This window comes from Chrysoperla carnea, chromosome 5, assembly GCF_905475395.1.
Source record: "Chrysoperla carnea chromosome 5, inChrCarn1.1, whole genome shotgun sequence".
NCBI lineage: Eukaryota > Metazoa > Arthropoda > Insecta > Neuroptera > Chrysopidae > Chrysoperla > Chrysoperla carnea.
The window spans coordinates 8,046,005-8,066,819 of record NC_058341.1 but is presented as its reverse complement, the minus strand read 5'-3'; the positions used below and the strand labels follow the sequence as shown (position 1 = coordinate 8,066,819).

General features: G+C 30.5%; 3 protein-coding genes across 9 annotated transcripts; 2 read left to right on the top strand and 1 right to left on the bottom strand.

Annotated features, from left to right (window-relative positions):
- Positions 1-1,455: 1,455 nt before the first annotated feature.
- On the top strand, positions 1,456-10,481 carry LOC123301527 (uncharacterized protein CG7065-like). Its single transcript, XM_044884295.1, has 5 exons — positions 1,456-1,663; positions 4,486-4,680; positions 6,129-6,906; positions 6,985-7,095; positions 7,460-10,481. Exons 2-5 carry the CDS (start codon positions 4,642-4,644, stop codon positions 10,408-10,410), a joined length of 3,879 nt encoding a protein of 1,292 aa, XP_044740230.1. The 5' UTR covers positions 1,456-1,663; positions 4,486-4,641; the 3' UTR covers positions 10,411-10,481.
- Positions 10,482-12,820: 2,339 nt separating this feature from the next.
- On the top strand, positions 12,821-16,354 carry LOC123301528 (merlin). Of its 6 annotated transcripts, none has more exons than XM_044884301.1 (9): positions 12,821-13,004; positions 13,072-13,404; positions 14,197-14,424; positions 14,641-14,850; positions 14,924-15,160; positions 15,240-15,386; positions 15,451-15,614; positions 15,958-16,026; positions 16,095-16,354. In XM_044884301.1, the coding sequence occupies exons 1-9, from the start codon at positions 12,885-12,887 to the stop codon at positions 16,303-16,305; spliced, it is 1,719 nt and encodes a 572-aa protein (XP_044740236.1). In that variant the 5' UTR covers positions 12,821-12,884; the 3' UTR covers positions 16,306-16,354. The 6 variants fall into 6 exon arrangements, with proteins under 6 accessions (XP_044740236.1, XP_044740234.1, XP_044740235.1 ...); XM_044884299.1 differs by having other exon boundaries at positions 15,451-15,618; positions 15,866-16,026; XM_044884300.1 differs by having other exon boundaries at positions 15,451-15,623; positions 15,964-16,026.
- A 973-nt stretch (positions 16,355-17,327) lies between these two features.
- On the bottom strand, positions 17,328-20,713 carry LOC123299828 (cyclin-dependent kinase 1). Of its 2 annotated transcripts, none has more exons than XM_044882210.1 (4): positions 20,650-20,713; positions 19,037-19,477; positions 18,683-18,906; positions 17,328-18,420 (listed from the first exon to the last, which is right to left on the bottom strand). In XM_044882210.1, the coding sequence occupies exons 2-4, from the start codon at positions 19,463-19,465 to the stop codon at positions 18,168-18,170; spliced, it is 906 nt and encodes a 301-aa protein (XP_044738145.1). In that variant the 5' UTR covers positions 19,466-19,477; positions 20,650-20,713; the 3' UTR covers positions 17,328-18,167. The 2 variants fall into 2 exon arrangements, with proteins under 2 accessions (XP_044738145.1, XP_044738144.1); XM_044882209.1 differs by lacking the exon at positions 20,650-20,713 and adding an exon at positions 20,055-20,205.
- Between the last annotated feature and the right edge of the window lie 102 nt (positions 20,714-20,815).

Sequence of the window (20,815 nt, the reverse complement as noted above, 5' to 3'; positions counted from 1 at the left end):
ATTATTTAAAAAAAATGGGTCCTATCAGCTGCAAATAATATAGATAAAGGTAAGTAAATAGAACTATAAGTCAACGGGTAATTTTACAACTTTAATTTTTTAGACTTTAGGATTTAAAACACCTTTAATTTTAATAAAAAAGGTTATCCGAAGGTTTGAAATTTCTTTTCTTTTCAAAATTTATAGTAAGTTTTATAAATGACTATATTATTTCGGGAATTGATGATTTAGCTTGTTTGACTACCGAATATTATAAGTTTACAATTTGATTCGTTACTTTTTAAAATTCCCGCCATGATCTCCCTGTAATTTGTACAAAAAACAAATGAAAGTATAGCGTCTTTCTGAAGTTAAGATTCATCAGTGTTTCTTCTACTAATTATATTGTGCATTTTAAAATTAAAAAAACTTTAAAATATTGAGCTTTTTACAGATCTATAATAATATTTAATAGTTATAAATAAAATTGTGTCTACAGTCTGTGTAAAATTAAAATAAAGTTAATAAAATAAAACTATTAAAAGCAACCACTAACAATCAAGCAGCTTTATATATTATTATGCACCTAAAAGAATAATTTTAAACTTCAAAAAGTTTAAACATCTGTTTAAAATAATATCTAAAATTTTTAGTTTCTAAAAGACAATATTATTTCGATAAATTATAAAGTTTGTATTAGAAAAAACATAATAACGACAATTTGGGTTTTCAAATTTAGTTTTGTATTATCGATTGTGATCTGCATTATCGACTATTCAAAAATAAATGAACGATAGTACTAGTGTCTTTCGTTTGACTAAAAAGTTGTGAACTTTAAAAACAATTTTAAAATGAAAAATATTAAAAGCTAGTGATTTTCATATACTTAATAGTGTTTAGTGTTTGTAATTAAATGTGCAGTTTGCTGCGTTATATGGTCTATGGAATGAGGATCATCATGGTAAGGTAAGTGAATTCTAAAACTATTTTAATGTAGACGGTAACAATTGGATACTAATATTATTTCAACATAGTTTACAATTATTCAATTTTTGTTTTATAACTTAACAGATATTTACATTAAATTTGTTTCAAAGTCTATTTTTTTGTATATGTCCTTTAACTTTTAAGTTTAAAAAGTTAGGATATTTATGAACGGCCGAACTTAACAAGTTGTTATTCGTTTTGCAAGTGACTTAGTAAAAGTGATAATTCCATAGTTAAAAAAATTTTTTTGTATTTTACGAATGCAAATTACGTCAGAGAGTGTGTCCAAATCGAAACCTTTTTGTGGTATTTTTAATACAAATCAGAAAATTTTGTCGCTGTTTTTCGTTGTCGTCTGTCTATATGTACGTCTATGTCTATGTATTGTATACAAGTCTGTGATGTATGCAGAATACAGAACAAAAGTTGCCTTATAATTCATTAAATTTTCTAATCTAATTACAAACTGGCTATTTTAATTTCGGAAAATAAGATTCTAAGATTATTTAGAGGAACAATACAGTTGAAAAATACTTACATTTTTTACAAATTGACATACTTACTCTTTGATACAATACATTTTTAATGACATGTCAATTGAAATATGAAGCAAGAAGAAAATGGATGCTGTTAAAATGTATTCAATTGAATAAATTTACTTTTGCAAGTAATTTATTGAAGAATTAATTTATTTTCGGTGAGTTTATTTTATAAATTTTATTTACAATTATCAAATTATTACATTTTTTTTGTTAAATTTGTCTACAAATGTTTATTTCTAAAATATGTGTGTGTATAAAATCAATACTGACAGGTTTTCTGATTCTTATGGAAGAGGCATTTTTTGCTTTTCAGTAAAAAATGTTTCAACAATTTGTTTGTCTCATGTAAATATATTTTAGAAATTTTCTGAAAACCGTGGTAGTTATCACGTTTATCTCTTCGGTTTTGAAAGACCAACTTATTCCATCCATAGAGCTCGCTGATTTCGTTACATTATAAGCTCAAATAACGAAGGAATAAAATTATAGCTTCTAAATTTTTTACTATCATTGAAAAATCGCATTATATATAGCGATTCAATCGATACGGTGAAAATCAGAGTCCTCTTATTGAATTTTGTCAATAATTTTTCGGAGATTTTACGGTTCATGCTGCTTAACTCCTACATATCTGACAGTGGGTTTTTGTATTCTCGATGAAAAGCTTTTTCAACATTCCGTTTTTTTCTGTCGAAATAACGAGGTCTGGCAATGAAATTTTGATAGCGTTATGTGTGTGATAGTGTTTTGTGACGAGCATTTTTCTTATATACGGATAGAAATTGCATAGATTTCTGTACATGCTCTGCTTGCGACACAATCCATTATTCCCAAACTATAAATAAGAGAAAGGGGTAGTATTGGGGTTGAGTTGATCGGAATCAAATATGAGAAGGGACAATACTTGACTAAAATCAAGAAGGAAGTTGATTTTCTGCTTAAGGAATGCACATGAAAACTTTGCTTTTGAAGTTGTTATATTTTTCGTTGAGTTTTCCATGACATGACATCGTAAAAGGCATAGAATGACATATTAAAGGAACATAATGTTACCTAAACTTTTACCTAAAAACTTGTACTTTCTAGTTTTAGAGTATATAACAAAATTTTTCATCATCACTTACCGTTTTGCATGGAGGTTTGAAAAAGGTTACCCCTAAATGTTATATAAAGTTTACAATTGTAGAGCTTTCCGAAACTATGAATTCTGATAAAAGTGCTTTTTATAAGTAAATTAAGAATCTCCAAAGATAATTTTATATTTAAAGATCTGTCCAAAAATGCCCCGCACAAATATTTATATGGGATATTTAAATGGGACAAATTCACCTCTCAGTTTTATTCATAAGATGCAAATCTTTTTCCCAACATATTTCAAATTCCCGAATATTAACTCCTTTGTGCCTGTGCCACAGACACAAACGGCGTAAAACCTGCCCCATAGGCCCAGTGGAGATTTTTGATCTACTTATCAAGGAGTGCAGAATTAGAAGTTCTTGAGGTCCTTCAAATTGCAGAAATATCTTTGCATGTAAAAGCTCGTTGTTAAAATTTGCGGAGTATATTTTCGTTTATATATTTCTCATTTATCGGTTGTAAATGTCGCTTCCCATTAAAGTTTTTAAGTTTTGTTTTGATTTTAATTTTTTTTGAAAAATGTTCGTGTATGTATATAAAGTGAATATTTATTGAACAGGTAGGTTACTTAAGTTTTAAGAAAGGCATCGTCAATCAAACCTCAATATTGACGATAAGAAAACAAACTGTATTTTAATTTTTAATGTAATCAATAAATTTTTTCAGTGTTTGTAACTTTTTTTTCATTTTCATCAAGAATCCAAAATTTCTGCACATAATAAAATTAATTTTGTTTTTATAAATTTCTTTCTACCAATAATTATTTAGTGGGAACTGACGAACTTATCTGAGAAATCGATTTATATCAATTTATGCTGATAAGATTACAAAGTTCGTAATCTATTTTGTGAGGGAAAATTTTAATCGCAAATATTTAGATAAACTGAAAGAAAAAAAAGTTATTTCATATTATATTCCAATTAAAATATTTATTTTCATAATGACGACATTATATCGATCAAACAACGTAACAATCGGAAAGTTGCTATTATTAGAAAGAGGAATGCAAAATGTAGCTCTCTCCTTTAATTGTCAAAAATAAATTTTTGGCTGAATATGGTGGCACTAATTACAGCTCGGAGTGTCGAATTACTTATAAAATCTTCAAATTCTGAACATATTGGAGAATTTTAAAAATCTGAAAATGTCTGGGAATGGTCATTTCCCTCAATAGCACCGACTAACTCGACTTCAAATTGCTGTAAATTTACGCCCGGAATCTAACTGAAAGTTGATTGCAAGAAGATTATGAGATTTCGGACCTGGTTTTACAGCAAATTGTAGTCAGATTATTGATGTTATTAGGGACAATTATTTGGCATATGTACGTACACAATAGCTGCGTCTAACAGAACCGAGTACTCTCGGTAACGCTGATCTAGAACCGATCCCAAAGTATTGTTTAAAAAAAAATGGATTGTCTATATATAGGGCACTGATACTGATTCAGCGTTATCGAACACTCAATTCATCTAGATGCAACCAATGTTTGTCGAATGTTAATATCGTTTGAAAACCATTGAGTATGTAAAAACGTTCAAAAAATGCAAATATTTGTCACTGGCTGAAAATACGAAACGATTTGAAACTAACAATTCTTAAAAACTAACTTAAGTGTAACTTGTGATAAAAAATTTCGCCGATTTCTTGAAAATTTCTGATAAAACGGTAAGTTTCGTATCTTAAAGAAAACTTAGAGGATAATTAAAAACAATTTTTTTTTAATTGATTTAAAACTTTTGTTCGCTTTTAAATAGTTTTTAAATTAAGAAGGGGTGAGTATTACGTTTATAAAATTATCCAATTTTTAAAAGTATGTGTTTTTTTCTTTTTATTACAGTTGGCGTTGTTTCTAAAGTGGCGTCTTTAGAACAAACAAATAAAAAATTATACGGAGTGCTTTTTTTAAGCGTACGCAGTGATTCTGATTTTCTTGACGCAAGTGTGATTTAAAAAAGTGTGTGCGTGAATTTTTATTTGGTGACTAACCAACAAAATGGATCGAAAAAATAACACAGAAGATGAAGAATTAAAGGTATGTTAATCAAACATGAATTCTAGAAAGAATAAAACTTTCTTTCAAAAAAAAAAAAAAAAATTGTTCAAAATTAGGTTTTTTTCAAAACGGTAAGTATTCTTAAATTTTGTATTATTAGTAACTAAATTCAGTGATCCCAAACACAGGATTTTTACGTAGAGTAAGTGCTGCCCTCGACGTCAGATGAATTAAGTACAGTTTAGAAACTTACGGAAACAGTTAAGTGCATTTTAATTAAGTCCTTATCAAATCTCTAATAATAACACCCTGTCACTACGAAAAATATTAAATAGAAACTTTTCTTGGCGAGAATATAGTTCACAATCGAGATTAACATGTATGGATAACCATTTACTCATTAGCTTAGATTTAGATACATATTAGACGTATATCAATTGAAATTAAGTTTTAAGTAATTGATGCAGCAAACGCTAGGGCGCTAAATTTAAATTTAATCTATAGAATCGACAGCAAAAATAAAAAATTATTTTGAAAATTTTTAAAAAAGTCTTCTTTGAGTCGGGGAGAACTTACTTTCGCTAAAAACAGGTAGAAGAAACTTTTACTGAAAATCGCATATTTGAAATTATTCAATTTTAAATGTGGCATTAGTTTCAAGTGATATATTTTACGAATACACTGGAATCGTCCCTATCAAGATTATAAATAAGTGGGATTATCTTTAAAAATTAGTATGTGATATGAAGTTTATATATTTGTAATGTGAACAGGTATTATTTTTGGAATTACGTTTTTCTTTTCTTAAAAATTTATAAAGGGTAAGTATTATTTGTAAGAGCTAAAAATTAAAATGAATATTCTTCTCATTTGTGTATGACACCCTCCATCAAAATAAATTAATCCTAAAATTCACAAATGTATTTATCTTTTGTATTTTAATAAAATAATTTCTTTTGGCAAATCTTCTATATACGATAATTTCAACAGAATAATATTTTTCTAAGTAAATCGAATTGTTTCTAATATTTTTCAGATCACTTTTCCAGATTGATAGAAGCAGTACTCTCAGTAACGAAAAATAAGCTTACGAAAGTAATTATTTCTGTGAACAAGAAAAAATATTAAAGAAGGGTCAATTGAAGCATCTTTGGCGATTCTGAATGATTTGAGTTGTGGAAATAATCCAAATATGATCGATGATATTCGAGTATTTTCTGGTAGATTTCTTGTTCGGCTTTTTACAGTCTTAAACAAAAAACAATGTGAGAAATGCAACCGTGGAGTGTTAATTTCCTCAGCGCTGATCGCATCAGATCATCGCAGATGCTTCATTATCCCATTCGCAGCTGGGAGTGCTGTTATAGTGTATATTTCAGGTGTTTTTTTTTCAGCAAATATCAATTTCATCAACAAACTTTGAATTGAATTTATTTATTCAAATTTTTCAGTTTATACAAGTCTCAAGAATACTTTATATTTTACAGGAAATAGTTGAAGATCGTCTGTTAAGGGTGAATGCACGACTATTAGATGGATCAAATGGCAAAGTATTCTCGGTATTACCAACCGAACGGGGACCACAATGGCGTTGTCATGCATGTCAAGTCACCGTGTTGGGATCTCGTGAAATATACAAACATGAACGTTCAAAAGATCATGCACGAGTTATGGTGGAAACAAAAGCACACCCACCAGAAAATTTTCGAGAACAATCTTTACCGCCACCGCCGCATCAAACGTTGCTTGAAATGAGCCTGGCACCTGGGGAACCTGTACCGCCTGGATTTGAGGGTGAAGTACGCGGTATTGCTGAGATACAAAAGAAATTAGATGCTTTCACTTCTTCGCCGCTCATTGGCTTGGAGTATTTATTTGAGTTACATAGCTACGATGATAAAGAACCGCATTATATTTGTATTCTATGCGATAAACGTGGTGATCCACGTACAGTTATGGCACATTTAAATAGTTTTAATCATCGTATGAAATTTATTGAAAGTCATTTTCCAAAAATTAACCAAAAAATGCAAAAGTATCGTTTGTGTAAAGAATATAAGAAAGTATGTCAAAGTTTAATAACATCGATTGCTGAATATATTGAAAAACGATTTGGACGTTTAGTACCACATGCTTGCGATAAAGATTCATTTGAGCGTAAACGTGAGAGTTACACGCAAATTGTTGTGAAAGATGTGCATTTCTCTGATAAATATGGTGAAACGTTAGAAGAACTTGTTCATGAAAAACTTTTTGAATCGCCTGGTAAGTTTGATACTTCGGAAATGTTTTTAAATATAATTTAATTTTTTGGATATTGAAAAATAATTTTTTCCCATACAGAAGATCAACAAGCTCAGATTAATCACGATCCATCTAAACCAATACCAGGATGTAAACCGCCTGAAATTACTAAACGTCGAAGTCCGTCACCACCAATTGTAAATGCCCCAGGTACGTTAAAATGTTAGATACACAAAATATCCCACAATTTAGTTGTCAGTAATCCAGATTTTGTAAGAAGGCTATTTATTTATATAGCCTTTCGTTGTAAAAAACAGAAAAAAGAATTTTTTCGATTCCGGAAAGTGCCGCACGGCCTTCTGCACGCGGTTTTGGGGCAATTTACCTTTCCATTGTTTTCTTTATTGACGTTTTCTTAAATATCTTTGCGTCTATTTTTGAAATTTATGAGACCAAAATATATTATAATCTATAGTTAAATTAACTGAATTTTCATAACAATAGTGAAATTTTGTCTGTAACTAAAATGTGGACCATTCTATACTTTATAAATTTAATAAAACCTTTTTTTTAGGCAAAAACAAACAACGGCCTAATTTTAACAACAGAAATCCAACCCGCCGATCTGATAAATCACCTTTATCTTCAGTATCTAGTTTATCGTTCAGTGGTGATTCATCACCTGAACATTCGTCAAAATTCGATCAAGTTCAACGTCGAACACGTGACCGTGAAATTTATGAGAAATACGAACGAGACCGACGGCGATCACGTTCAAGGAGTGGTTCATTTTCAAGATTTCGATCTAGGCGTAGATATAAATCACGTTCTATATCCAAATCACCGCCTCCAAAAGGAGCTCGTTTTATGTCTGGACGTTTCCCGTGGAAACGTAACGATTACGTTCAAGCGCGTGAAAAAACTGATTCAAGTATTCGTAAGAAATTATCTCTAGAAGCTGCTCGTTGGGAAGAATATAAAAAGGGTATTATCAAAATTGAAGATGAACTTGAACACGTACTTCGTAATCATGAAAAAAATCCTGAAAAACACCCACAATATCCTGAAGAATGGAAAAAATTTTGGAATAGACGCTATAAAGAATTACAAGCGGAACATAAAGATCCATCCAAGCATGATTTTAAACCAGAATGGATTGATTTTTGGAATAGACGTATGAAAGAAATGCATGAAAGTGAGTTAAAAGCACGTAAAGATGCACTTAGAAAACGATTAAACTTACCTGAAGAACAACCACAACCAATCAAATTTAAAATAGGTGCCAGAAAACCTGGAGGTCCATCAAATGACATGCCAGCAAGTTCATCTGACGATGTCATCGTTATTGAAGACGTTAAAGATGATGATTTTAAACCACAATCACGGCGGACCGTATCAAGAGAGCGTAGTGATCGATATGAACGTAAACGATCACACAGTCCTTGGGAATCAGATTATGCGTATAGCATGGATCGATATCCTTCAAAACGTGATTACTACAATCCTCAAAGAATGCAAGAAATGCGGCCCAAAAAATATATGTCACATAATATGATGGAATCAAGGCATGAGGAACCTGAAGATGACGATGCACAATTAAATATCGTAGCCGTTTTACGATTGTTAACTGCGTTGGAAGAAAAATTAGGCTCATTAGGTCCAAAAGTTATTGATATGCTATCGACTGCCTTAGCAATGGAGAAAACAGAAGCGAATAGTGCAGAGACCCTTTTGGATAATGATGTACATTGTGTGTTATTCGAAACAGTTAAAGAAAAATTAAAAGGACAATTATTAGCTGGATTGATTGAACCACAAGCTGAAAAACCAGCGAAAAATGCTATAAAACGTATTGCGTCACTATTACATATATCGTCGGAACGAAAACGGAAACGTGAGGAGACATTAAAACAGATAAATAATTCAAAACCAAAACCGTTAAGTGTACCTGGAATCGGGGAAGTTGATAAAGAAGCAATTGCTAAACAAATAACGGCTGCTTTATTAACACAAGGTCGTACAAATGTTACACAAGCTGAATTGGAACAATTGATCGGAGCTGTCGTTGCTATGTCACAAGCTAAATCATCAGGACAAAATGTAACTACTGCTCAATATGTCGATAAAATGAAAAATTCTGAAACGGAGAAAGTAAAAACAATCACCCCATCAACAGCTATGTCGACTTCATCGGCACTCTTAACATTACAATCAAGTCAAGGAATGGATTCGAGTGCTATGGACGGATTATCTGATTCTGATTTAAAGACTTTATTGCAAAATTTCAAAGATTTATCAACAGATGAACAACATGGTTTAATTTCATATCTAAAAAAATTGGAAGCGCATGAACCGGAAAGAGTTGAACGTTTAAGAAAATTTGTAAATTTAGAACCATCAAAAGCTGCCTCAGAAGCAAGTAAAGATGAAGAAAAACGTGAAGTACGAAGTCCATCACCTGAACAAAAATCCATTGCACCATCACAATCCTCACGAAGCTTAAGTCCATTTTCAAAACGATGTAATGACGTTGTTGATATAACATCGCCCGTTCATAAACCAGAAGTACCCGATAAATTTAATCAAAACTCAAATAATTCGGGCTTTGTAAAAATTGACTCAGACGAAGATGACGATTATACATATGAAGATGTTTTTAAGGCTGCATCGAAAAATTTAAAGGATAAAGAAGATGAAAATAATCGAAATAAGGAAAAGGAATCTTCAGAGTCAACATCAAGCAGTGCAATTGACCCGAATGTAGTTTTAAAAGATGCAAAATTAATGATTGCAAATATTATGGGTCAATTAGGTCAGAAAAATGCAATTTCATCGAATGCAATTACATCGGCATCAAATGTTTTAAGCGATATGCCAACAAAATCATCGAATTTATTACACGATAATCGACCACCAATAAATCGACCTGTAATAGATATTCATGAAAACCGACCAATTAATCGACCTATAGATATGCATGATAATCGACCTCCAATGAATCGACCCATGGATAGTGGTACAGGAAATATATTCCGAGATTTTGACAATCGACCTGGACCACCTTCTAGAAATGAATTTCCTCCATATTCTCAAAATACAAATTTCGATAATAATCTACCGTCGTCGAATTACTCCAATTTTAATAATTCTAATCAACCAGGAATGCCATTCCAACAGCGACCTCCTTTAAATAATCCAAATTTCCAACAAGGTCCACCATTCCAACAGGGCCCACCAAAACCAAATCTATATGATAATATTGGTGGTTTCGGTGATCGAAATCCTCCGTTTAATAATGGCGGTAACTTAGGAAATCAGTTTAATAATCCATATGATCAATTTGGTATACCCCCACAACAACAGTTCGATAACCCTCCGTCTGGTAATAATTACTCGAATCAAAATTATGATGGACCACCAGGTGTTGGTGGAGGATACATGGGTCAACAACCTCCAGGCAACTATAACAATCCGAATTCATATAATTATGGTCCTCCATCATTTAATAATCGTAACTTTTATTAAACACAGCATTCATAATTAAGTTTAAAAAATAATGTATATTATAACACCTATTTTCTGTAAAAAAAACTAAACAAACCTTGTGAATTTAAGTTAATTTTTCGTATTAAAAGTTTTTGAAAAAGTATGAATTTAATTAATTTCCACCTCATTAAATTTTGAATCAAAATGGATAATAATATTACAGAGAAATCTGCGGTCGTAAGTTGAAAAAGTTTTGAGTTACTAATATCATAAAAAAGTGTATTTTAAGACACAAATTCGGTAATTGCTTAGAAAAAAGCATTTGAAAATTGTTTGGAGTTAAAGGCTTTTAAATTATGACGACAATAATAACATGGACAAAATTGGTATAATATTTTATGCAGACCAAGTTCGATTCTTGATCTGACTAAAATTAAAGCAAAATTTTAATAAAAATGCATGTTTTGAATGGAAACGTTATTACTCGGCTATGCCAGAGAATTTGTATACTATACTTTTTAGAATAATATAGTTCTGATTGCATAAAATCAATACAAGGTGTTCCCGATATATAGAGCATAAATTTCTGAATAAGGAAATCTTAAGTTTTTCATTCTAAATTTCTACATTCCAAGAAATTATTGCTTCAAAATACCGTTAATTAACTTCAAAAGGCTTCGTGCATGAAAATGACGGTTGCCTATTTTGTTAATGTAGAACCCGTTATAAATTTTTTCGTAGTTATAAGTAATGTATGAGATAAATAAATTTACAGAAAGGGCTACGGTGGTCGCCCTTAACGAAATCCCAATAGAGTGAGCGGTAAATTTAAGTCGAGTTGCGAGTGGCCTGATGGGACAGGACACTATTGAAATTTCGTTCAACTTGAATTTAACATAAACTATAAAAGGGCTATCACAGAACGATAATAATTTCTGTACAGTTAAGATCTTATAGCAACAGTTACTGTATGAACAGTTACTGGGACATCCGGTATATTATATATCTAAATTCCATGGTTTAATGATTAAAGAGAGTATTAATTAACACAAATTAAGAATTAAAATAATTTAAAACTTTCATACTTTCATATAAGATCCATCTATATATATTCAACAAATACGATTAATTTTTATTAACAATTTGCTTTTTTTTACAGTTCGAGTACCTACACAAAACCATGGGTTGATGACTTCTCTGAATATAAGTTGAAGAAGTCTTACGATTTAAATACCGCTGAAATTTACCGAAGTTGTATACTATATTATAGAATATTAAAAAATTTTGAAGCAATTTAGATTTAAAATATTATCATATCTAAAAACAAGATAATAATTCAATTAAACAAATTTTAAGTATAAAAGTGATTTATTATTTTTATACTATGTATATATGAAATATACATAGTATATTAAGTTTAGTCCCAAGTTTGTAACGCTTAAAAATATTGAAGCTACGAACAAAATTTTGGTATAGGTGTTCATAATCCATTTCCGGTTGTCTGTCTGTCTGTCTGTCTGTCGTCTGTCATCACGATTTCTCAAAAAACGAAAAGGGATATCCAGCTGAAATTTTTATGACGTGCTGAGGACGTAAAATGTGAGGTCAAGCTCGTAAATGAGCAACTTAGGTCAATTGGGTCTTGGGTCCGTAGGGTCCATCTTGTAAACCGTTAGAGATAGAACAAAAGTTTAAATATAAAAAATATTCCTTATAAAAACATAAACCACTTTTATTTGAAACATTTTTTTGTAACATCAGTGGTTACCCGTGAGAGCGCAAATTATGTGCAAATTATAGCATGTATGTTATGGCTATATCAGTTATGTGTAACATGTATGTATGTGTAATATGATAGAGTAATCAATACTGTCTATACATGGTATTTCAACAATTAACTCAGACAATTGTTTGTTTTCACTTGTTAATCAAGAAATCCGCTCCTATAATACTTCACTCCTCATACTTTCAACAAAGAAAATTCTTTATGGCTTTTCAAAATCAAAACAAGGAGTTTTTATGAATTTTTTTTGACTGATTCATGGCTATTTTATCAACAATCTTAAGGCTACCCTAACAAAGGAAATATGGAATCGAACAATTGTTGCTTGAAGACACTGTATAACATTTGTCCGATACGTGCCCTCTCGTTCAACATTTTTAAAAATATGATTCATTCATAATCGTAATTAGTGAATAATATCAGTTATAACACTTTGACAGTAAATTATTACATAACCTCAAAATGTAATTTACATTTTTTTTAATACAATTACTTGTTAAATATTTCATTGTTTATGAATTTGTAAAAAAAAAAAAATAATTAAGTGTTACAATATAAATTAGCACAAATGTAACATGTAAATAATTTTAATAAAAACCATTTTTTTTTTATTTTAAATAAACTTGACTTAAAAATTGTACAAATATTTTCTTTTTAAAAGTATAAATTATAACAAAAAAAGTTTTAAATAATGTTTGATAAATATGTTATGTTAACATTTTTTATCTAAATGCTTCGAGTTTCATCGAAAATGAAGGATAAAATGCCACCTTTTCGAAGGAAAAAGTCTAGCAAATCATTTCCAGTCAAAGTTTGTACATTAGATGCAGAGCTTGAATTTAATTTAGAGGTTAGTTATTCATCGTTGAGACGACTAATAAAATCAAAAGTACTGAATATGAATTGTTTGTTTTTAGTGGCGAGCTACTGGTCGCGATTTATTTGATCTAGTATGTCGTACTATTGGACTTAGAGAAACCTGGTATTTTGGGTTACAGTATGAGGATGCTAAAGGGTTTATATCATGGTTAAAATTGGATAAGAAAGTACAGGATCAAGGTATTAGTCAACAGTTAGCATCGTTTATGTTTTTAGCAAAATTTTATCCAGAAGAAGTTGCCGATGAACTTGTTCAAGAGGTCACACAACACTTATTCTTTTTACAAGTTAAACAAGCTATTTTATCAATGGATATTTATTGTCCGCCAGAAGCTTCAGTCTTACTTGCTAGCTACGCTGTTCAAGCTAAGGTATATTGTAATTTATATAACAAAGGAAATCATGGGCGTAACTAGAATTTGATTTCGAAGAGGGTTGTAAACAGGCTCTCGATTTCATTTCCTAGATACGCCCATAATAACAAAACATAAGAGGGGTACTGCAAATAGATCCTTAGCAACCTGCAACCCGAAGGCTAGACATCTCTGGCTAGATGTCACAATTTCTCCCAGGATTGATGAATTCAAAATTTCGGATTCAAACATGCTAAACCTGACACTCTGTAGATATCTGCAGGTGCAAATAACTTGTATGAGGATTTCATCGTTCTCCATGTAGGCCCTAAAAGTGGGATCATCAGAGATTCCAATCTTATAAAGGTGTTAATTCAATCGAAAGTGTCCTGTTAAGAGTCTCTCCACCCTTTTAAATTGTAATCTAGCGAGTTTCAAGCAAACAAAGTCGATTGGCTAACTGGTTAAACACAGTTTGATTTCGATTTTATACCAATTTCCTAGATCAATTTTTGTATTATTTAAATACGTATTACGACTACTAAGTAGGCTTCATCCATCCTTGTTTGGCCAGTGGCATGCCCTACGCAAAGTTTCAGTAATCAAGATGGGCTTTAAATAGCCATTCCTTAATGCGATTACTTACGGAACATCTTCTTATGGGAATGACAGCCTCAGGTGAAAGGGGCTTTTGAAAGTATCTCTTCTTGTGCCAACGAATTCGCTGCTTCATTCCTTTTAACAAATTAACAATTCCTTTAAACAATTATCCTGATTTTAAAAATTAATACAGTAATCTTTTTTTATTAGTTTGGCGATTACGATGAAACAACATATAAACCTGGTCAATTAGCAAGTGAAGCTTTACTGCCACAAAGAGTGATTGATCAATATCAAATGACTGCCGATATGTGGGAAGAACGAATTAAAGTATGGTATGCAGATCATCGAGGTATGTCCCGTGATGAAGCTGAAATGGAATATTTAAAAATCGCACAAGATCTCGATATGTACGGAGTCAATTATTTTCCTATAAGTGTAAGTAAAACTTTTCGTTAAAACACCTTTTTAAAAACTTTGTACGCGTATATTTTTTTAAATAGTGCTTTAAAAGGCTTTCAACACTTATATTGATGTTAGGGCTTCACAAAATTTGTTTTTAAGCTTCCATTTAACTCGCCTTCGACTTACACAAAATTTGTCTGGTTATCATAACTTCCAAATTTGTATCACCAACGTCCATTTTTTTTTCAGAATAAGAAAGATACAGAACTATGGTTAGGTGTTACGGCATTAGGTTTAAATATTTATGAAAAAGAGAATAAGTTACAGCCAAAAATGACATTTACATGGTCCGAAATACGTCATATTAGTTTTGATGAGAAAAAGTTTGTTATTAAACCTGTGGATAAAACTTCACCAAATTTTGTATTTTTTTCACAAAAAGTACGCATGAACAAACTAGTAAGTATCTAAATCAATTTTGGAAGAATATTTTGATGCGAAGTTTATTAATTTCTATTTAATTCTTCTAAAGATTTTAGATTTATGTATCGGTAATCATGATTTATTTATGCGACGTCGTAAACCCGATTCAATGGAGGTGCAACAAATGAAAGCAGCTGCTAAAGAAGAGAAACAACGAAGATTAGTACAACGAAATCGATTAGCACGAGAAAAACAGTTACGTGAAAATGCTGAACGTGATCGTGCGGAAATGGAACAACGTTTATTACAATATCAAGAAGAAATTCGATTGGCCAACGAAGCTTTGGTAATCTTTTTAGTTTTAAAACAAATTACAAGCATTTCAAATATAATTGGATATAATTATTTAAATTTTTTTTAAATAGCGTCGTTCTGAAGAGACTGCTGAATTACTTGCTGAACAAAGTCGTGTTGCTACCGAAGAAGCGATGCTATTAAGTCAAAAAGCAAATGAGGCTGAAAAAGAAATCACTAGAATACGCTTAAATGCAATGAAAACTGAAGAAGAAAAGGTAAATTTAATTTTTTCAACAAAGTTTTATTTCTTAAGCATAAATTATATTTCTAATTTTACAGATTTTGTTGGAACGAAAAACTAGGGAAGCAGAAATGTTAACAGCACGATTAGTCGAAGAATCTGAAAGACGTGCAGCCGAAGCAGCTCGCCTTAAAGATGAATTACTACGAGCTCGTGTAGCTGAAAAACAAGCTAAAGAGAAACTTCTTGATTTTCTGAGTCGAAACGCTTTATCTCCCACACCCACCGTAAATATTACAGTAAGCATTTTAAGTTAAAGTTAATAGATATTTACAATTCAATGTTCGGGTGACAGGTTGTTCTCAAGGAGGGAACAGAGGACCCCCGACCCCTTGATCTAAGTGCTAGGAAGACATTTGCGACACCCCTCTTATATTTTATTATTGCTTTGAGAAACTTTCTGCTCCAGGATTAATACTAATTTTTTTTCAGCCCGTAACCTCATTATATCAGCAATACACAACGCCATTATCATCACATCTTTCAAATCCCGAATTACAAGGTTTGCCGATAGATACTACAACTAGTAGCCCAGTCACACCCGATTTAACATCCTATGATTTAATTGCCAACGCCGATGTAGAACAACTTTCACTTGAAATAGAAAAAGAAAGGTATACAAAGAATATTTTAATTTAAATTAATTTTTCCCCAATATACAAAATAAATTTCTTGTTTTCAGAGTTGAATATTTAGAAAAATCAAAACATTTACAAAACCAACTACGTGATCTACGTACAGAAATTGAAGTGTTAAAAGTGGAAGAGAAACAATGTGAATTGGATCAATTGCATGAGGAACAAGTACGTCTTGGTGAAAATAAATATTCAACATTACGAAAAGTAAAATCTGGTTCCACTAAAGCTAGAGTGGCCTTCTTTGAAGAATTATAGTGCCTTATAAATATATATAGAAATTCTTTTTTTTAGAAATGCTTTATTTACTTATATTTTATATATACAACAAAAAAAATTGTAACTTTTAAAAAAAAAACCGTTGTTTCTGATCCATAAAAATCACTAATTAATTATACAACATGAATATATTTTTGCTATTAAACAAAAATCTTAAAATTATATAGAGTTCCTTATGTCGATATATTTTTAAATTATGCACCTGCAACTTGTCCTTCCTTGAATTCCAGTATAAGGGAATATTTTTAGAAATTAAATATTTTATGGCAAATTATAAACCCGTTAAACATAAATCTAAGGTATTGCTTCCCTATCATTGAAGTAGAGACTAAACACGTTTTAAATATTCGTCCTGGTAAAATAATTGACTACATTTATAGTCTTTTCATTTTAATCCATACATCTTTGAAAGGGAGAAAGTTTGGCCAATTGTTTGATTTCTGCATTGCACCGGGAGTTGTCTCTAGATGACAAGATGCTTCAAAGAGGGAACAGAAAACCTATAGCTCTAAATATTAGACTTCAAGGAAAGAATTGAAAACCTATAGTTCTACGTATTATTGACTCGATTACGGGAACTAGAAAATTTTTGAGGAAAAAATAAATAAAACACATCATTCTAAATACGTATAGATATATTATTATTAAATGATATAAAAATAAATACAGCCTTTTTATAGCTATTATTTTCAATTAATATTAAAATATTTTTCTATATATCTTCAAAACAAATTTTTATTTTATTTTAATAAATATACCCAAGTAAGTTTGGTTCAATCTTTTCTATACAATTTTGAAAATACCTAAAAATAAATATTATACTACCAGAGTTTTATAATTATAATAGAAAAACAAAATTCAGAGAGTTTTCTTTTAAACACATATAAATTTGAAACTTTAAATATGACAATAACAAAATCATTTGTGGTCGAAAATAACTCGAAAACATATTTAAAAATATAACTCTTTTATCCTTGAAAATTTGTTATAAAATATGGCGGCTGGTGATTATTTTAAAACAATATTAGGATTGATTGTATTTTTAAATATATTTTCGTAATGAATACTGTTAAGGGGATGATCCTATGGATAAAGATTGTTCTTTTTTTGAAACGATCAATTATCGAAAGGCTTATTTCTGCGCCATAATTAATCATATAAATTTATTTATGACAAAACTTTAAGGTTTAAGAACGCGTAAAATTATTATAAACCCATCAGAATTAGTTCGAAGTTTCGATATGTTTTTGTATTAGCATGTTTCTATAAAGAAGAAAATCGTCTCATGCAATCAAAAAGAACAAACTTGAAGGCATCTAAAGAATGTCGCATATGTCACAAGTTGAATTAATATAACTTTGTTCTTGGAAGATATATACGACAATCCTGGAAAGCTTCGATCAAAATATTCCCTAACTAAAGTCATTTAATAAAACATCTTAAATTTTCTTTAAAAAAAAATTAATTTCACTACTTAAAGACTATTCACAATTTTCTTTATTTTTAAATTTACTTGGATATATTTTCTATATTAGATGATGGCGAACAATCGTTACATCTTAAGGGCCTAGGTCTTATCAGTAAAAAAAATTTTATAAATGTATTATCAAATAAAAAAAGTTTGTGGGATTTGGTAAAAAGTAAATTCAACACAAACTAATTCTTAAGTCCTCCCAATATTTCGATATAGAAATTGTACTTTTGGACATTTTTCAAACATTTTGGAACATGTTTAGTCGACGATTTAAAAATGGCCTTTAAATTAAAGTCTGTGGAATTTATAAGAGACAAAAAAAATATGTGATATGTTAAACGATCATCGACGAAAACTATGAATAGAATTATGAACACATGATTCGAGTACCGATTGTAGTATCTACATCTTTAAAGTACGGATGATTTAATGCATCACGGGCACTAATACGTCGGGCTGGATCGTACACTAACATTTGTCGTAATAAATCTTTACCATCTTCTGACATATTTTTGATTTGTGCATCTAAATTATCTTTTGTCCAATTTGGAAATGATGCTTTGTAATCTGGTAATGATGTTACACCGGGCCAAATTTCTTCTGTAGGTGTTTTAAGAACTCTGCACATACATACAAAAATATTAGTTATATTTCCAAATCGGTGCTACTACTGACACCATCCATGGACTGATGTAATAAGAGACCCGGACAACTCGAAATTAACCCTCACATCCCCGTGGATCAGTGAATGATCCCAATCAAAGGGTTACCAAAAAATACCCGTAAACCCGTACCAATTTGACCCAATTACTAAAAGGATAGGATTGGCCCGTGGATGATGTCAATATACACTTCGTTTCCAAATAGGGGATTCTTATTTACCTGAAAATTCTGAACAATTGATCGATTTCTGAATCGCCCTGGAAGAGTGGTTTTCGTGTTGCCATTTCAGAGAAAATACAACCAATCGACCATATATCAATTGGACATGAATATCTGGTTGCACCAAGTAATACTTCTGGAGCCCGATACCATAATGTAACAACTTCATGTGTTAATACACGTAATGGGATACCAATTGTTCGTCCCAAACCAAAATCTGCTACCTAATAATTATTAGAAAAGGAATATAATAATGCGTCTTGTACGATTTAAGGTAATTCCCAAAAATAAAGACCTTAAGAAAAGTGTTTATTTTCTCGGAAACTACCTTAAATCAGAAGAACCGTTATATACCTTAATAACGCCTTTTTTGTTGATTAATAAATTTTGTGGCTTTAAATCTCTATGTAAAACACGCCTTTTATGACAAAATAATATGGCATTAGTTATTTGGAACAAATAACTTTTCACTAATTCCGGATCCATCATATTCCCACTACCCAAACTATCCATATACTTTTTTAAATCCATTGATAAAAATTCAAAAATTAAATATAATCGTGCTTCTTCCATAAGGACATCTTCTAACGTTACAATATTTGGATGACGTAATTCTTTTAACAGTGATATTTCTCGGATAGCAGTTGATGGTATACCTTCATCTTCTGACTCCAATCGTATTTTTTTCATCGCCACAAATTGGCCGGTACGTTTATTTTTACCTTTGTACACAACGCCATATGTACCTTCGCCAATTTTTTCAATCTTCAAAAATTCTTCCATATTTCTTTACCTCTAAACACAAAAACAAAAACCAATTTAAAATTTACGGATATAAAAAACTTCTTGACAGGGTGTCCCAGAAAAACAGTATTCGAACAGTAGTGATCACAAAAAGTCGGTGAATGGCCCATAAAACGGGGAAAAATCGTTACGAAATGTCTCCAAAACGCCTGAAATTCGTTCATCATCTGTTTTTGTCAAATTTTTTTGGAATAACAGAAAATAGGCATTCTATATAAGATTACCACTTCAAAGTTCCGGGAAGTTGGGAGATAAACCAGAAAGTCGGGAGATAGGGAATTAATTTCAATAAATATGCTTCAAGTAATTTAAAAGCTGCTCAGAATTGTCGAATTTATCTAAATATGAAACTAATCAAAAAATATATTTTTTTTACTGAATTCTGGAGAATTCATATTGATATCGGGAGTCGGAAGAGATTGTACGATTTCGGGAGATCTTTCGTTCAAATCAGGAGAGGTGGTAACTATAAATGACTATATTTAAAATCGATTGAAAAGTGACACTTTTACAAAAATTTTCCGTAAATTTAATTTTTCAAAAAATTGATTTCCTTTCTCTTACTGACCTTTTAATAAAATTTCTTTGGATCAAACAATTTTAGAACTTTTACTTGAATAAAATTAAATTTTCTTTACTAAATTATGCAATGTCAAGCAAACAAAAATAATCAGAAAGTTTTGGGCGGACTATAATTTGCTTACAACACAAAGGCGGTATTTTTACCGATAACAATTTGAACACTAGTTTTAACTTAAAAAACCGATTCCACTATCATTAATTAATCGAAATTCAAATAAATAATCACATGTTTCATTCATAACAGGATCCAAAATTTGGCTCAAGTAAAAAAAGTTAAAAATTAACCCGCCACAATTTATCAACTATGGAAAATCACATATAAACGAAAAAACATTCTAAATACTATCAAAAATATTATTTACTAATTACATAAACATAATTTATTATCAAAATAAGTTTATTTATATCACAATATCCAACTTCGAAAAAAAACAAAGTTACAAAACGACCGTTAACGTTATCATAACTTTTAACGTGACGCCATACACAAAATAATAAAAAAAACAAATCAAACATCAAATAATTTCTACCTTAAACGTTAATTAATATATTTAATAAGATAAAATTTCAGAAAAACTTACGCAACAAAAGGTTTCAAATTAATAAAAGAATATATGGTTTTAAAAAAAAAAATTCAACTTAAATGCGAAAAAATAATAATTTATAAACTTGAAGTAATGTGTAACTGAAGTTTAAACTAGAAATTTAAACATCAAATCACACTAACATTAACATTCAGAAATGAAA

Excerpts from the sequence above, each read along its gene's own strand:
- LOC123301528 (XM_044884296.1), top strand. The coding sequence starts at position 12,885 with ATGCTTCGAGTTTCATCGAAAATGAAGGATAAAATGCCACCTTTTCGA. Across the intron at positions 15,387-15,450 it reads TGAAAACTGAAGAAGAAAAG|ATTTTGTTGGAACGAAAAAC; the intron begins GTAAATTTAATT and ends CTAATTTTACAG. Across the intron at positions 16,027-16,094 it reads CTTGAAATAGAAAAAGAAAG|AGTTGAATATTTAGAAAAAT; the intron begins GTATACAAAGAA and ends TCTTGTTTTCAG.
- LOC123301527 (XM_044884295.1), top strand. The coding sequence starts at position 4,642 with ATGGATCGAAAAAATAACACAGAAGATGAAGAATTAAAG. Across the intron at positions 4,681-6,128 it reads CAGAAGATGAAGAATTAAAG|GAAATAGTTGAAGATCGTCT; the intron begins GTATGTTAATCA and ends TATATTTTACAG. Across the intron at positions 7,096-7,459 it reads ACCAATTGTAAATGCCCCAG|GCAAAAACAAACAACGGCCT; the intron begins GTACGTTAAAAT and ends CCTTTTTTTTAG.
- LOC123299828 (XM_044882210.1), bottom strand. The coding sequence starts at position 19,465 with ATGGAAGAATTTTTGAAGATTGAAAAAATTGGCGAAGGTACATATGGC. Across the intron at positions 18,907-19,036 it reads ACAAAAAAGGCGTTATTAAG|GTAGCAGATTTTGGTTTGGG; the intron begins GTATATAACGGT and ends AATAATTATTAG. Across the intron at positions 18,421-18,682 it reads CAATTGTTCAGAATTTTCAG|AGTTCTTAAAACACCTACAG; the intron begins GTAAATAAGAAT and ends ATGTATGTGCAG.